Raw genomic sequence first — 17,702 nt, 5'->3', positions numbered from 1 at the left:
CAGAGCACTCAGAGGAAACCCACGCAGACACGGGGAGAACATGCAAACTCCACACTGGGAGGACCCGGTAAGCGAACCCTGGTCTCCTTACTGTGAAGCAGCAGCACTACCACTGTTCCACCGTGCCGTCCCCAGTGGGTAGTAAGATCATTGTTCAATTACTCGGAGAGGTGTGAATCTATTCAGGGCATCTCCAAATGAATGTTCTACATTGATGAATTTGGTGGATTGCATAATCTGCACTGTTGTGTACTGCCATGGTATTATCTTGAGCCTTGCATACCACTTGACACAAAAATGGTGCAATTTGGATGACAATCTCAAATAGCACACTGCTAGAAGAACTGACATCATGCTTTGGCCTTGTAATGCCTCCTCCACTTCTTGTTGAGAATACTCTGACCATGTAGCAATAAGTCCTGGAGATCCTGGCAGCGATCAATCCAGCCTTTTGTGACAGGCCAGCCTGGCTCCATTTTCCAACAGGGAGATACAGTATATCCAAGTGGGGCTTCTTTATCCTTAGGTTTCCTTTTGCTTCAGGGACAATATCAAAGTTGTCATTCCAAAACAGTTGATCACATTCAAACAAAAAGCTTTACCTTCTGACTTTTACAAGTCTGAGTGGTTCCCTTGCCCATGACGAGTTTTTGCAAGCTGCACACCCCTTCATAGTATGCAGAATAACAAGTTAAACTCTGAGATGTTAGAAAAAAGGAGGGAAAAATGTCAGTTGCCTCCCCTTGTTAAACCGTTCCTGTTTTGGGGATCGTCTCATTGTTGCTCCTCTAGTGCACCTGTCATTATTTTAATTAACACCAAAGCAGCTGAAACTGATAAACAACTCCCTCTGCTACTTAAGTGACCAGATTAATATCCCAGAAGTTTCATTGACTTCATGCTATACTCTGATTAAAAAGTGTTCCTTTAAAATTTTTGAGCAGTATATTTTAAGTAGGAACTCTGGTATCAGTTCATTTACTAAAACATGGACTTAGAAATATTGACACCATTCCCTAAGTTAAGGCTCCACCTGATAGCTGTACACTTTCCATTAATCTTGAACTACAGAAAAATGACTTAAAGCTAGAGTGATTTTTTTTCCTTTTTATTATATATTTTATTATATAAAACTAGTGATTTTAATGATAGATTTCAAACAACATCAGAAATTCTAAAAATTCTTTCATTTAATGCTTATTGTGTGATGTTACAATCCAACAATAATAATATTACTAATTTACAGATCTCTGAGATATATATTTTCCTCACTAATAGTCAAAGTTAGATTATTTCTATTCAGCATGGACAAAAAGTATGATAAAATTGCTTTAAAAGGTGACTTTCTTATTATTGTTATACATATATGCAATTATTCATGCAACTGACATTCAAAAAGTAATTTTGTATACTATTCCTGAAACCATTTCAAATTATTTTGAATTATTTTTAAGCTGTTTAAACCCTTGCTAATTAATACACATGCAAGAATTAAAACTGAGTCACCTACACAACAATAATACTTCGAAGGTTTAACATTTGCATATAAGACACCTGCGTGTCAGGTTGCAGTGTTTTTACAGCTGACTATAAATAAGGCATTTCCTCCTTAAGAGCATCCTTTAAAGTGAGAAGAGAATCATGCTCTGCTAAAGTCAGATTCTGAAGATTAGAGCATACTGAGCTACAAGTTGTTAAATCTACACACTGACAGAGTGCAATTGTGTCAGATATTGACAAAGAACTCTCTGACCCAATGGCTCTGTAATTCTGGATAATCACCACGGACAATCCCACGTTTGACTGTGAGGTCAATTTAAAGAAATAATCTGCCTGAAGAGACCTCACATCAGAAGGTGATCAGAAATAAAACTTAATTTACAAATTTTTAGTGCTGCCAAAGTGAGAAAGACACAGCCAAACTTGACAGAAAAACAGCCTTTGAAAAAATTCACCCTTTGCTTAAACACTCAGCATTTCTTGGACTTGGTGCTTTTAAAATCAGGACTATGGATCAGCTGAGTTCCACATGGTAAGCATGGATGTTTCTCATCTTTTCCTATTTTTCTTTTAAAAATAAACTGATCATTTATGTATTGGATTTGGTAAATGTGTGCTAATATGTACAGTGTGTGTGCTGGCAGTGTGTGTATGTCTAAGAGAAAGCGAAAGCAAGCAAGCAAGTAAGCAAGCAAACCAGTACGGGAGAGCAAGCGAGTGAAGGCTCACATGCAGCTGTGCAAGAAGCCTGGGTATTTGGCCGACACCCGGGGAGAAGTAGTTGCGGTCGCTCCCTCAGAGTTTGTTTTAAATGAAGGACAGGAGTGACCGGAAGGCGGACTACTCTCCGCGTAAGGCCGCGGGAGTCGGGACTTAGGACGTAGTGTCCCCAGCGTGAGAGCATTAGTCATTGGGAAATCCCAAGTCGCTGTTCGTAAAACCTACCAGAGCCAGGGATCGGTAAGGGGACCGACCAGCAGGAGAATGAACAGAAGGCCAGCAGCAGGTAGGGCGACCCCCCTGTTGAGAAGCCCAGATGGGAGGAATAGGGGAGTTGCCGCAGAAAAGAAGACACCGGGATTTGTTGCTTTAAAAGATTGCGTTCTGCATTATTTTAACCTCGTTGTTTTTAGATTTGTTCTGTTTAATTTTAACCTCCACAATAACACTCGTTTTTATTGGATTACTTATTTAATGACTTTTGAAGCACTGCACTTTATTTTGAATACTTTGTTTTATTGATTGTTTTAAATAAAAACATTTGACACTTTTGCACCATCCCCTTGCTATGTTGTTGCCTCACTGCTAAGCTCATCGGTGACATTACCAACGGTGACGGGAAGGCAAGATGGGAGCATGTAGCAAACCCGCATCGTCACAATCCCTTGCTAAACAATACCATTTCCTAGTCTATTAAGTTTAAATCAGACCACTTATTCTGAAATTTTCCCTAAAATGATACATTTCTGTACCTGTGATCCTTAAATGTACCTGATTATTTGAACTAATCTACCTTTATATTATGATATATTATTTTACTGATTAGATACACCAAAAATCATACTGATGGGTTATGAATCAAGCAGAAGGGGTGGATTTCAGTATACTGTTTATGCTATTTGGTATATAAGTGTTTCAAACATTTAATTTCCCTGCATGAGACACCTAAATGTACATTCTGTACACACCATTGCTTTTTGTAAGAAGTTATAGTAAAACACGATTCAATGATAAATCATTGTAGTCTGGTTATTGTATGGCACAAAAAAAAAAGAAGTTTGAACAAATAACTGATGAAAAGTAATGCTTGAGTGAACAATGTAAGCAAACAAAAATCATTAAAATATAATGATAATAACAATACACATTTTTTAAACCTGCTCTACCCTGGGAAAGGTTGCAGGAAAGCCTGAATGTATCCCAGCAAGCACAGGGGGCGCAAGGCAGGTGGACATAAATGCTCAAAATTCCCATTATTACTACTGAGAGTCCGTTTCAGTTTAATAGAATAGAGTTTCCTGTAGTTTTGCATTGACCATCAACAAAAGCTAAAGTCATTTACTATGAAAAGCAAGAATTGATCTATGGCAGGAATGTTTTGCTTATTGACAAATGTATGTAGCATGTTCAAGACTAATCAGATCCAGTGAAGTACACTGTGTGCACAATTATTAGGCAAGTGAATATTTTGACCATATCATAATTTTCATGCATATATTCCATCTCCAAGCTGTATAAACTTGAATGCTTATTTGATTTAAGTATATCAGGTGATATGTTTCTGTGCAATGAGGGAGGGTGTGCCCTAAGGAGATCAACACCCTCTATCAAGTTGTGTATGATTATTAGGCAGCTTGTTTTCCTCAGGTAAAATGGGCCAAAAAGAGATTTAACTGACTCTGAAAAGTCATAAACTGTAAAAAAAGTCTTTCAGAGGGATACAGCACTCCCCAAATTGCTAAGATATTGGGGCTTGATCATAGAACCATCAAGCATTTTGTTGCAAATAGTCAACAGGGTCGCAAAAAATGTGTTGAGAAAAAAAGACGCAAATTAACTGCCACAGATTTGAGAAGAATCAAACGTGAAGCAACCAGGAACCCGTTATCCTCTAGTGCTGTCATATTCCAGAACTGCAACCTACCTGTAGTACCTCGAAGTACAAGGTGTTCAGTGCTCAGAGACATGGCCAAGGTAAGGAAAGCTGAAATAAGACCACCACTGAACAAGACACATAAGTTGAAACGTCAAGACTGGGCCAAGGAGTATCTGAAGACAGATTTTTCAAAGGTTTTATGGACTGATGATATGAGAGTGACACTTGATGAACCAGATGGATGGGCCCATGGCCGGATCAGTAATGGGCACAGAGCTCCACTTTGACTCAGATGCCAGCAAGATGGAGGTGGGGTACTTGCATGGGCTGGTATTACTAAAGATGAGCTAGTTAGACCTTTTCGGGTTGAAGATGGACTCAAATTCAACTTCCAAACCTACTGCTAGTTTTTAGAAGACACTTTATTCAAGCAGTGGTACAGGAAAAAGTCAGCATCTTTCAAGAGGACCATGATTTTTGTATGCAGGACTATGCTCTATCACATGCATCAAAGTATTCCACTGTGTAGCTAGCCAGTAAATGCCTTAAAGATGACAGAATAATGACATGGCCCCCTTCCTCACCTGACCTAAACCCTATTGAGAACTTGTGGGCCCTTCTTAAACAGGAGATTTACAGGGAAGGAAAACAGTACCTCTCTCTGAACAGTGTCTGGGAGGCCGTGGTTGCTGCTGCACAAAAAGTTGATTGGCAACAGATCAAGAAACTAACAGATTCCATGAATGGAAGGCTTATTGCAGTTATTGAAAAGAAGGGTGGCTATATTGGTCACTGATTTTTTTTTATGTCAGAAATGTTTATTTGGAAATTATGTGTGGTTTGTTTATTATTCTCACTTTAACAGATGAAAATAAACAAGGGAGATTGGAAAAATGGTAAGTTTTTGATTTAGTTGCCTAATAATTGTGCACACACATGTATTCCCCTGATAATGTTCACACTCACATTTCCTTTGCATAACATTCAGGTTTCAGGTTTATTAACATTTTGGATTGACTGATGGCACTGTATTTGTTTCATATTAAAATGAATCCCAAAAATACAACTTGCCTAATAATTGTGCACACAGTGTATAATAATAATAATAATATTAATCCATGGTTAAAAAAATAATAATCTGCAAATATTGTATACGGAAAAGTACTTAGTTAGCTACACAGTACTGTTGCAACTCCAGACATTGAGTTAAACTGAGTAACAAATTTTAAAGTGCAATTGCTTCTGGTTAGATAATGATTGAAGCCATTTTTCATTGATCCGTTGATTGGAATCTGATCATGAAACAGACTAAGTTAGCTCACCAACTTGTTTTTCAGCTAAAATCCTCAATTAATTCCATTTCATCATTTTTATTAATTCCCTCAGCAAGGAACTGCAGTTTCATCACAGGTATTACAATTTTCTCTAATGGCTAAATGGACGATTAAATAGTGTAACCAGTAGGGGGTACCACCAGTCCCCAAAATTCACACACTCAGTTCAGTCACAGGTTCAAATATTGTCCCTTTCATTAATCCCAGTACCTTAACAAACAGGTGAGCTTGATCAAAATGAAATACAGTTCCTTTTCTCTTATTCAATTTCTCCAAAGGGTTTTATTGTTTGCCTCTTAATGCTGACTCTCCAGGTAAGGCAGAGCGGCTCCTTCAACTGCACCCAGAAGTACTGTCGGTGCCAGGCCATAGCCTTTTGGAAGTACTTCTAGATCATGCAGAAGCCTACAATAGTGAGGACCTTGAATCCCTCTAGCACCCAATGAGGGCACCTAGGGAATCAAACTGGGCTGCTCCATGGCACTAAAGTTCCCAGCATGCCCTTTGGGTGCTTAGGCTCATCAATAGTGCCATCTAACATATTGGGGAACAGATAGCCTGCTTCCTCTGTCTCTCCATTATACTGGCCTCCTGGCTGAGTAAAGATCTTCAGTCCATTCTATGCCTTCCGCAAGGGCATCTTCTGCCTCCCTAATGGCCAGGGAAGGATGGCCCTTGCTTTTCTTCTTGTGCCACTGATGGGCTACCATCCTGTCCAGGTAAAGAACCTCATCCCATCCTGATCGGGACTCCCACCAATGCATGCAGTCCATGACAATAGCAACAATATCACCTATATATCCCGGGACGCCCAGGAGGACCAGAGGAGGGCTCGTGCCTCCTCCAGATTGCGAGGGGGCGTCCATCCTGGTTATGTTGGGGGCCTCGGGTACAGGGTTTGGAAGCCCAGCCCTGTAGGGACCCGTGGCCACCGCCAGGTGGCGTCCTGGTGCCTGAGGAACCCTGGAGCCCAGCACTTCCGCCACACCAGGAAGTGCTGGGGGGAAGACGACAGGGGACACCCGGACGGCTTCCGGGTGCGCAGCCGGCCCTTCCGCCACACTGGGGTGTGGCCAGGACTGATTGCCGGGAAGCAGCTGGAGCCCATCCGGGTTCCCATTTAAGGAGCTCCCTCTCTCCAGTCGGTAGTGGATGTCGGGTGGAAGAGGACAGAGCTCGGGAGAGGACGGGAGGCGGTCGAAAGAGAGGCACAGTGACTGAGAGTGTGGCCTGGACTTTGGGGAATCGGTGCAAGAAGCACTGGGGTTTGTGAGCATGAATTGTAAATAATTGTGTAAATAAATAGTGTGTGGTGGAACTATGTTGTCCGGGTCCCAGTCAACAATATATATATATATATATATATATATATATATATATATATATATATATAGTGCTGTATTGCATATATTTTCGAAAGAGTATGTTTCAGACTTCATGCAAAATACTACTTTGGATAAAAGTAGACAAAAATATGAGGCATTTTTCATTTTCTTTTAACTAAAGTTAGGAAATACTTATTGTCCCCTGTAGAAAAATGAATACCCTCTTGTAATCGATACCTGGCTACACCACATATGGAAAATCAGACAAGGAGAACATATTTATTCACTTCACTGTATATGGTAATAGTGACTAAGAATAGAATAAACCTATATATTGTCACAAATATGCAGCCCAAATAACATTTCTATGCTTAGCTCTCCAATTAAATGAAGAACAGGGCTCTCAGAGCAATAGATCCGGTATGTATTAGATGACATAACGTACCAGAATCATGGTGTGTTTCCAGAAAACACCATGATTGGTATATCTCAGGTACAGTAAATGAATTGGAACCAGTTTCTGAATGTGATGGTGCTAAGGGGTGATAGGAACATAGGACACTGTTGAAGATATAAGAAGAGCACCACTTTCCCTGAATAGTGGCAAAAGGATATAAGGGGAGGCTATGATGTAGCAATATTCTTCAATCCACTTGCGGTGCCTGTGATAGGTTAAGGGCCCATGTAGGCTCACAATATTATGTGTGTGAGACACTGGTGAAAATATAACACCTACAAAATATATATTCAAGTTTCTAGGACAGGGAGTAGTACATATGCCATTCAACAAACTTCCATAGTGACAGAACATGGAACGGTTGTGTCTAATTAATTACCAAAATTAATTGTGGATGGGAGGAGAAATGGGGTAGAAGTTATTCTGAAGGAACAATATGTCAAGAGTGTTTTGGAGGTGAAAAGAGTGTCAGACAGAGTAATGATTATGAAGCTGGAAATTGAAGGTTTGATGATGAATGTTGTTAGTACATATGCCCTGCAAGTTGGGAGTGAGTTGGAGGAAGTGATGAACAGTGTACCCAAGGGACAGAAAATGGTGATTGGAGTGTATTTCAATGGGAATGTTGGTGAAGGGAACAGAGGAGACAAGGAGGTGATGGGTAGGTATGGTGTCAAGGAGAGGAATGAAGAAGGTCAGAGGATAGTGGATTTTGCCAACAGGATGAACATGGCTGTGGTGAATATGTATTTTAAGAAGAAGGAGGAACATAGGGTTATAAACAAGAGTGGAGGAAGATGCACACGGGTAGATTACATCCTATGCAGAAGAGTTGATCTGAAGGAGATTGAAGACTGCAAAGTGGTGGCAGGGGAAAGTGTAGTTAAGCAGCATAGAATGGTGGCCTGTATTATGACATTGGAGATCAAGAAGAGGAAGAGAGTGAGGGCAGAGCCAAGGATAAAATGGTGGAATTTGGAAAAGATAGACTGCAAAGTTGAGTTTAGGGAGAAGGTGAGACAAGCACTGGGTGGTAGTGAAGAGTTACCAGTTGGGCAGCTACAGCTGATGTGGTAAGGGTGACAGCAAGAAGGGTACTTGGGGTGACATCTGGACAGAAGAAGGAGGAAAAGGAAACCTGGTGGTGGAATGAGTAAATACAAGAAAGTATACAGAGGAAGAGGATGGCAAAGAAGAAGTGGGATAGTCAGAGAGATGCAGAAAGTAGACAAGAGTACAAGGAGATGAGGCACAATGTGAAGAGAGAGGTGGCAAAAGGCTTAAGAAAAGGCGTATGATGAGATGTATGAAAGGTTGAACACTAAGGTGTGAGAAAAGGACCTGTACCGATTGGCTAGACAGAGGGACCGAGCTGGGAAAGATGTGCAGCAGGTTAGGGTGATTAAGGAGAAAGATGGAAACATACTCACAAGTGAGGAGAGTGTGTTGAGCAGACGGAAAGAGTACTTTGAGAGGCTGATGAATGAGGAGAATGAGAGAGAGAAGAGGTTGGATGATTTGGAGATAGTGAATCAGAAAGTGCAATGGATTAGCAAGGAGGAAAGTAAGGACAGCTATGAAGAGGATGACAAATGGAAAGGCCGTTGGTCCAGATGACATACCTGTGGAAGCATGGAGGTGTTTAGGAGAGATGGCAGTGGAGTTTTTAACCAGATTGTTTAATGGAATCTTGGAAAGTGAGAGGATGCCTGAGGAGTGGAGAAGAAGTGTACTGGTGCCGATATTTAAGAATAAGGGGGATGTGCAGGACCGTAGTAACTACAGGGCGATAAAATTGATGAGCCACAGCATGAAGTTATGGGATGAGTAGTGGAAGCTAGGTTTAGAAGTGAAGTGATGATTCGTGAGCAACAGTATGGTTTCATGCCAAGAAAGAGCACCACAGATGCAATGTTTGCTCTGAGGATGTTGATGGAGAAGTTTAGAGAAGGCCAGAAGGAGTTGCATTGCGTCTTTGTGGACCTCGAGAAAGCATATGACAGGGTGCCTCGAGAGGAGTGGTGGTATTATATGAGGAAGTCGGGAGTGGCACAGAAGTACGTAAGAGTTGTACAGGATATGTACAAGGGAAGTGTGACAGTGATGAGGTCTGCGGTATGAGTGACGGATGCATTGAATGTGGAGGTGGGATTACATCAGGGATCGGCTCTGAGCCCTTTCTTATTTGCAATGGTAATGAACAGGTTGACAGACGAGATTAGACAGGAGTCCCCGTGGACTATAATGCTTGCTGATGACATTGTGATCTGTAGCGATAATAGGGAGCAGGTTGAGGAGACCCTGGAGAAGTGGAGATATGCTCTAGACAGGAGAGGAATGAAGGTCAGTAGGAACAAGACAGAATACATTTGTGTAAATGAGAGGGAGGCCAGTGGAATGGTGAGGATGCAAGGAGTAGAATTGGAGAAGGTGGATGAGTTTAAATACTTGGGATCAACCGTACAGAGTAATGGGAATTGTGGAAGAGAGGTGAAAAAGAGAGTGCAGGCAGGGTGGAATGGGTGGAGAAGAGTGTCAGGAGTAATTTGTGACAGACGGGTATCAGCAAGAGTGAAAAGGGAAGGTCTACAGGACGGTAGTGAAAACAGCTATGTTATATAGATTGGAGACAGTGGCACTGACCAGAAAGCAGGAGACAGAGCTTGAGGTAGCAGAGTTAAAGATGTTAAGATTTGTAGTGGGTGTGACGAGGATGGATAGGATTAGAAATTAGTACATTAGAGGATCAGCTCTAGTTGGATGGTTGGGAGACAAAGTCAGACAGGTGAGATTACATTGGTTTGGACATGTGCAGAGGAGAGATGCTGGGTATATTGGGAGAAGAATGCTAAGGATAGAGCTGCCAGGAAAGAGGAAAAGAGGAAGGCCTAAGAGAAGGTTTATGGATGTGGTGAGAGAGGACATGCAGGTGATGAGTGTGACAGAACAAGATGCAGAGGACAGAAAGATATGGAAGAAGATGATCTGCTGTGGCAACCCTAATGGGAGCAGCCGAAAGAAGAAGATTAACAGTATTAAAAAAGACATGCCTTGACTTTAACTTTCTTGTACTTAAGATAAATGACTCACAAAGTCTTATGTTACATTGACACTGTTAAATATTTTTCAAATTACATTCCTTTTATTTATTCTGTCAATATACTTTTTGCACTGCTTACCTGCATAAGGGCTTGTTTATACTTACCGCATGAAACCAGCATGCAGACTGTAGTGCAAACAACTTCCGTGTGACATTAACTAAAACACATTTATACTTGCGTTCCTAGTCTTATAGTCAGTAGGTGACAGGTTTTAGCCATTGTCAAATATCTAACAGTGTCACAGCAGAGTAAGTGAGTTGTGCTTGTGAAAAAAAGGAGAAGATGGTGTTCCTAAAAGTGTTATATGAGTATTTAACCTTTCATTCATCATTCTGGAGCATATGTAACCAGCCTCTTGTCCAAACTCTCCACTTTGGATATTTAATGCGGCATCCACATCACGGTGCATTTGGAAAACTTCTACCTACTATGTGCAGCAAAAACTCAATGCACGCCCGTGATGTGTGGAGGCATGCCTGGATGTCTGACGTAATTTTCACTGTTTGTCCCTTTTGGTCAGCGTGGACACGTCAAGTATAAACTTGTCTTAGCCTTAATATGTGGTCTATCATGCTTAATCGAGTCACCCATTTACTACATGGGGTACAAATGCAAAACACAGCTCATTTGTTTCTCCCATCTCTGTGAACTGCCGATCCATGTGATAATCAGTACTGCCACCAAGCTGCACAAAAGGATGCTGCAGAGTGTTTCTCATGTTAATAACAACAATAGCCAGGCACACAGTTCAACGTTAGTTGTGTTGTATGCTGTTGGATAAAACACACTGAACAAAACATGCCGTTGCAGACGTGCACTGATGACATTATCATACTGCACCAGCCTGCCAGCTAACATCTCTAACATTATTTGATTGCTGAAAAAAATTAGCCATCAAATGTATAGCTAGGATTAGTATTTTCACTAAGTTAAACTATTTTGGCTTTTCATAATAGACCATAATTCATATAACTATGACTATATATACATGCATATACTTTTCATATAAGTATGACTATACACTCACCTAAAGGATTATTAGGAACACCATACTAATATGGTGTTTGACCCCCTTTCGCCTTTAAAACTGCCTTAATTCTACGTGGCATTGATTCAACAAGGTGCTGAAAGCATTCTTTAGAAATGTTGGCCCATATTGATAGGATAGCATCTTGCAGTTGATGGAGATTTGTGGGATGCACATCCAGGGCACGAAGCTCCCGTTCCACCACATCCCAAAGATGCTGTATTGGGTTGAGATCTGGTGACTGTGGGGGCCATTTTAGTACAGTGAACTTATTGTCATGTTCAAGAAACCAATTTGAAATGATTCGAGCTTTGTGACATGGTGCATTATCCTGCTGGAAGTAGCCATTAGAGGATGGGTACATGGTGGTCATGAAGGGATGGACATGGTCAGAAACAATGCTCAGGTAGCCCGTGGCATTTAAACGATGCCCAATTGGCACTAAGGGGCCTAAAGTGTGCCAAGAAAACATCCACCACACCATTACACCACCACCACCAGCCTGCACAGTGGTAACAAGGCATGATGGATCCATGTTCTCATTCTGTTTACGCCAAATTCTGACTCTACCATTTGAATGTCTCAACAGAAATCGAGACTCATCAGACCAGGCAACATTTTTCCAGTCTTCAACTGTCCAATTTTGGTGAGCTCGTGCAAATTGTAGCCTCTTTTTCCTATTTGTAGTGGAGATACGTGGTACCCGGTGGGGTCTTCTGCTGTTGAAGCCCATCCGCCTCAAGGTTGTGCGTGTTGTGGCTTCACAAATGCTTTGCTGCATACCTCGGTTGTAACGAGTGGTTATTTCAGTCAAAGTTGCTCTTCTATCAGCTTGAATCAGTCGGCCCATTCTCCTCTGACCTCTAGCATCAACAAGGCATTTTCGCCCACAGGACTGCCGCATACTGGATGTTTTTCCCTTTTCACACCATTCTTTGTAAACCCTAGAAATGGTTGTGCGTGAAAATCCCAGTAACTGAGCAGATTGTGAAATACTCAGACAGGCCCGTCTGGCACCAACAACCATGCCACGCTCAAAATTGCTTAAATCACCTTTCTTTCCCATTCTGACATTCAGTTTGGAGTTCAGGAGATTGTCTTGACCAGGAACACACCCCTAAATGCATTGAAGCAACTGCCATGTGATTAGTTGATTAGATAATTGCATTAATAAGAAATTGAACAGGTGTCCTAATAATCCTTTAGGTGAGTGTATATACATCCATCAATCTATTATCCAACTCGCTATATCCTAATACAGGGTCATGGGGATCTGAAGCCAATCCCAGCCAACACAGGGTGCAAGGCAGGAAACAAACCCTGGGCAGGGCGCCAGCCCACCGCAGGGTGTGCACACACACACCCACACACCAAGCACACACTAGGGACAATTTAGAATTGCCAATGCACCTAACCTGCATGTCTTTGGACTGTGGGAGGAAACCAGAATACCCGGAGGTAACCCACGCAGACACGGGGAGAACATGCAAACTCCACACAGGGAGGACCTGGAAAGCTAACATGGTCTCCTAACTACGAGGCAGCAGCGTTACCCACTGCGCCACCATGCCACCCCCATATATACATGCATATACTTTTTGTTTTTAGTTTTTTTACATTCCAATATAACTCACTCAATAGCATACAAGTAGAGAAACATATGATTGAGAAGTAACTGCAAAACAAAGAGTACATCACAGATTAAGTTTGTTGGGAGGCCTAGGCACCTGACCATAGTGTGAGACAACAGTGGTATGCTATGTAGAAGTGTTATCACTGCAGTCAGTGCAAGAGTCCTGAAGAGGGCATGTAGTTACAGTTGCATGAGATGACTGCTCCTCTACTGCATCTCTGGCTTGCTACATCCATCCAGCTGGTTTAAGTTATTGAGCTTCGTCTTTAATCTGGATTTTGCAAAGAGGATTCAGCTGGTCTTAAATCCACTCTATTTCGAAGATAGATAGGATCTTTGGGGCTACTTTCTGCACATAGGATCCAAGCTTCCAGATACCTGTTTGATCATTGGGTGGTGGCTTCATCTGAATGGATTCTTCCGCTGAAAGCTCTGGGAGAACTTTTTTGCTGTTTTTTCTCTTGTAGTTTCTCCACAACACCTGTCACGATACGATAACAATGTGTTGGTGACTGGGAGGGTAGTCTTCTGTGCCTGGACATTCAGCGCATTGCTGCCATCACACAGTGCTTTTTGATGAGATTTTTTTCCTATCTTTACAGCTGCTACAGCCTTACCATGAACCTTTGGATGTTGTGGGGAGGACAGGCAATGATTAAATTTCCACCCTTTTGCAAAACATCTGAATGGTAAAAAAGCAAACTGGGGCCCATTATCAGTGATTACTCTTTTGGGTTGGCCATAATGGGCAAACAGTGCCTTACAACATTTGACAGTTTTTTTCTGCCAATAAGTCAGGCAAAACCTTAATCTCCAAATAGTCCAAATGTGGTCAGCAAGCAGCAGAAAATCTTTGCCACTGTGCTGGAAGAGATTGATGCTGATGATCTGCCTGGGTTTGGTTGGAAGTTCATGACACATCATTGTCTGCTTTTCCTGTTCTCTAGCATACTCATTGCAGACTGTATATTTGCTCACAAAGTCTTTAATCTTGCTCTGCATGCAGGGCCAGTATAAAATATCATGTGCCCGTCTGTATCAGGTTTCCCCACCAATGTGTCTTGCGTGTATCCATCTTAAAAAGGTGCACTGGGACTATCACTCTCTGACATTTATAAAGCATACCATTTTCAACACTGACCTCTTCCCTGTATGGCAAAAGAGTGCTAAACTGGTTTTAGGTTTAGTTAGCCAATTAGAATTGTGGATTTGAGCACTTTCATCTTTTTGTGTGATGCCTTATTTGGGTAAGGCGCTGATCTGTTCCATTGATATAATCAGCCTAATTAATGTGTTCAAGATCAGATTGCTCCTGCTGTAATGCACAGAATGAATGCCATGATTGCCTTGAATTTTTGTTTCTATCTGTTGCTGTGGATCTGCTGAGGGTGCCACTTAAACACATCTCAGGACCTGGTTTATAAACCACCTTGAGGTTGTAATGCTGGAGAGCAAGCAGCATACTCTGCAGGCATTTCGGTGCACAGAGACGTGAGTTGCTAAATATGGAAATAAGAGGTTTGTGATCCGTTTCTGCTATAATTTGATCTTGGCTATATATGTAGTATTTGCACTGGCATGCAAATACACTCTTTATGCTATACTTCCCTATCTGTGCATAGTTTTGCTCATTTGAAGTCAATCCTCTTAAAGGAAAAGCCATGGGCTGGCCCTCTTGCATGAGACAACATCCCAGATCATAATGGCTTGAATCACTTTGGATGGTAACAGATTTAGATACATCATAATTTCACAAAACTGGAGTCGAGGTAACAAGATTCTTAATCTCTTAAACAGCTGCTTCGTGTTTCGGGAGCAAGTGCCAAATAGTTTTATTAGGGGCTCACACACTTCTGAAAGATGTGGTAAGAATTTGTTCAAGTACATAATGAACCCAATGAATTGGTGTACAGCTTTTGCATCTATTGGAGTTGGAACTTGAAAGTGCAACTTCTTAACACTAAGCCTCAGGCTGACATTTCTGCATTGCTCCATGAAGGAAACAACTTTGTGTCATGGTGTTTATCATTCGTGTCATCAGTGTCACCACAACCCACAATGAGGATGTCATTTGTGACTGGTTCTACCCCCTCAAGCTCTGCCAACAACTCATGTTGCTTATGCTGGCACACTTCTGGTGCAACACTAGCACCAAAAGGAACTTCAGCCACTTTTTCTGACCCCAGGGTGTTTATAATGTGGTCATGAACCTACTTTCCTTGTCTAGCTTACACTGAAGAAAGGCATCTCCGGCATCCACTAAGGTAAAGAGCCTAGCCTCAGGGATCTCATACAGTACGTCAAGGATGGGCATAAGATACTAAGAACTTTGCAGTGCTTGATTCAAAAATTTTTCGTCAATTAACAGCTGCAATTTATCAGGCTTCTTCACAATTACCATGTTGCTGATCCAATCAGTCAGTTCAGAGACTGAGGCAATATGGCTATCAGCTTCCTATTTGTCAAACTGGGCTTTAACAGCATTCTTCATAGCAACTGACACATTATGTGGGGCACAAGGAATTGGCTGTATTGACCTGTTCAGGTCTAAATGTATAGTGCCTGGGAGAGAATTGATTGGTCTCGCAAAAACATTGTAAGGATACCCAAAGAAAGAAGAAAAAGGTTTGAGGAACCACCCCCTATAGTGTACAATGTACAAAGCAAAATACATAAAATTTTCAATAAATGGCTCCAGAGCAACATCTAGTTCCATGTCCAAAACAGGGACAACTAAACACGAAAGGAGTTGATTAGCTTGGGGTCGGCAGTGGTCATGAGCTGGCTGCTCAATGAATGTATGGCACTGATTGATCAGCTCCTACATGCTGGCAAATTGTACCGGGAACCAACTATAGCCAGTTGCGGCGTTCAATAAATGTGCGTCACCGAATATACTCAGCTCTGGCGTGCTGGCAAAATGCATTGGGAACCAACTATAGCTGGTCCTGGCAGTTTAATGGTTAATGGCATAGCCCTCTCTGAAAAACAAGGCACGAACTGGTGGTAGTACCCTGCTAAGCCCAGGAAGGCTTGAACCTGCCGTTTAGTCTTGGGACGGGGCCAGTTTGGAGGTTTGACAGTACCCCTGCTGACTAGTCAGTCATCAGTCAGTCAGTCAGTCAGTCATTCTCCAACCTGCTACAGTATATCTTAACACAAGGTCATGGGGGTCTGCTGGAGCCAGTCCTGTGCTGGGTGCCAAACTACCGCAGGACACACACACACACCCACCCCCACACTAGGGACAATTGAGGATCATCAATACACCTAACCTGCATGTCTTTGGACCATGGGAGAAAACTGGAGCACCCGGAGGAAACCCACGCAAACATGGGGAGAACATGCAAACTCCATGCAGGGAGATCCCGGGAAGCGAACCCAGGTCTCCTTACTGCGAGGCTGCAGCGCTACCACTGTTCCACCGTGCCGTCCCCAGTGGGTAGTAAGATCATTGTTCAATTATTCGGAGAGGTGTGAATCTATTCAGGGCATCTCCAGCTGTTTTTGAGCTCCTGTTGTTGAAGAGGGTCAAAGTTAAGGCTGATTTTCTGAGTGAAGAGGAAGTGTTGCTGGCTGGAGGAAAGCCCAGGGTCTCGCTTCTTCCACGGCTTCAGCAGATTGATGTGATATATCCGCTTGCTTGGTCGATGATTTGGTTGTTTTACCAGATAGTCAACAAGCCCCTTCATTACATTAACCTCGTAGAGGCCTTGCCAATGGGCCAGTAATTTGCAGAGAGAAGTGGGAATGAAGAAGAGAAAATCGTATGAGCAGAGACGCACGAAAAAGTTTTCACCTGGGATGAAGAATCTAGGAGTCAAGAGAATGGGCAAACAGAGTTTAGCAGGCCTATCTTGCATTAATATTTGCACTAAGGTTAATGCTTATTTATTTTTGCTAATACATGAACATACTAATTTTATTTTCCATATATCTCCTCCCTTTGAGGCTTAATCAAGCCTCACCATCTGGCCTGAAGTTCCAAAAGAAAGGTAGGGGAGGTCGGTTAAATCTTCCTTGGAGCCGAATACAGGTTCCTCATAGGTCTTCTCAATCCACCGACACCCATACCCCTCCTCTGGTGGCACAGGAGCCAAACGTCTCGCCTTATTAATTAGCATAAAGGAGTTAAAGACTTCCTGACCCTACCCTAATAGTCAAAAGTATGCATAATCAATCATGAGTACATAAAATTGAATAACATGGAAATATAACATAATACATGAAGGTTACTAGAGAATAATGCATATATGAGGCTTACAAAAAATAATAAAGTAATTGTCCATAATAAGTGCTTTTCCTTCTTTTAGAGAAAAACAGGTTTCCACAAAAATTATATTTTTCTGCAACCCGGGTACTTTGCGCTCCCTGGGGAGCAGTTACTAGCACTTCACCCAAGGAGCTTCCTTTTTTGGTTTAGTATTTCATTATTTACATTGTCATCAAGAAGAGAATCAAAATCTGTAGTTGAAGATGTCCATGGTTCAAGAACTTGGATGTACATTTGTTTGACAGCAATTCTGGCAACAATTGATTTGAAAACTGGCAATAAACAACAAAATACCATTCAAGGACACAATGATCCAATCAAGAGAGTAATTCCTGCTTCGGCAAATATAGCTCCCCGTGTTCCTAGGTTCAAATGAAGTCAATCCTAAGTGTACTGGTCTTACCTTTTGTTTCTAAGATGAGTTTACACTAAACACATAATGTCAGAATTGTTCAA

At 41.9% G+C, this 17,702-nt stretch overlaps 1 protein-coding gene across 1 annotated transcript in view; it reads left to right on the top strand.

The window, feature by feature from the left end:
* The first annotated feature begins 1,633 nt into the window (after window positions 1-1,633).
* Window positions 1,634-17,702, top strand: part of LOC120535805 (alpha-(1,3)-fucosyltransferase 7-like) — a 33,910-nt gene continuing 17,841 nt past the window's right edge. Inside the window, exon 1 of the mRNA XM_039763892.1 lies at window positions 1,634-2,032. Coding sequence (XP_039619826.1) covers window positions 2,010-2,032 — 23 coding nt within the window. The 5' untranslated portion in view covers window positions 1,634-2,009. The remainder of the gene's footprint in view (window positions 2,033-17,702) is intronic.

Source organism: Polypterus senegalus, chromosome 9 (genome assembly GCF_016835505.1).
Source record: "Polypterus senegalus isolate Bchr_013 chromosome 9, ASM1683550v1, whole genome shotgun sequence".
NCBI classification, from domain to species: Eukaryota; Metazoa; Chordata; class Cladistia; order Polypteriformes; family Polypteridae; genus Polypterus; species Polypterus senegalus.
Note: the sequence above shows the minus strand (reverse complement) of the source record. Positions and strands in the feature narration are given on the sequence as shown.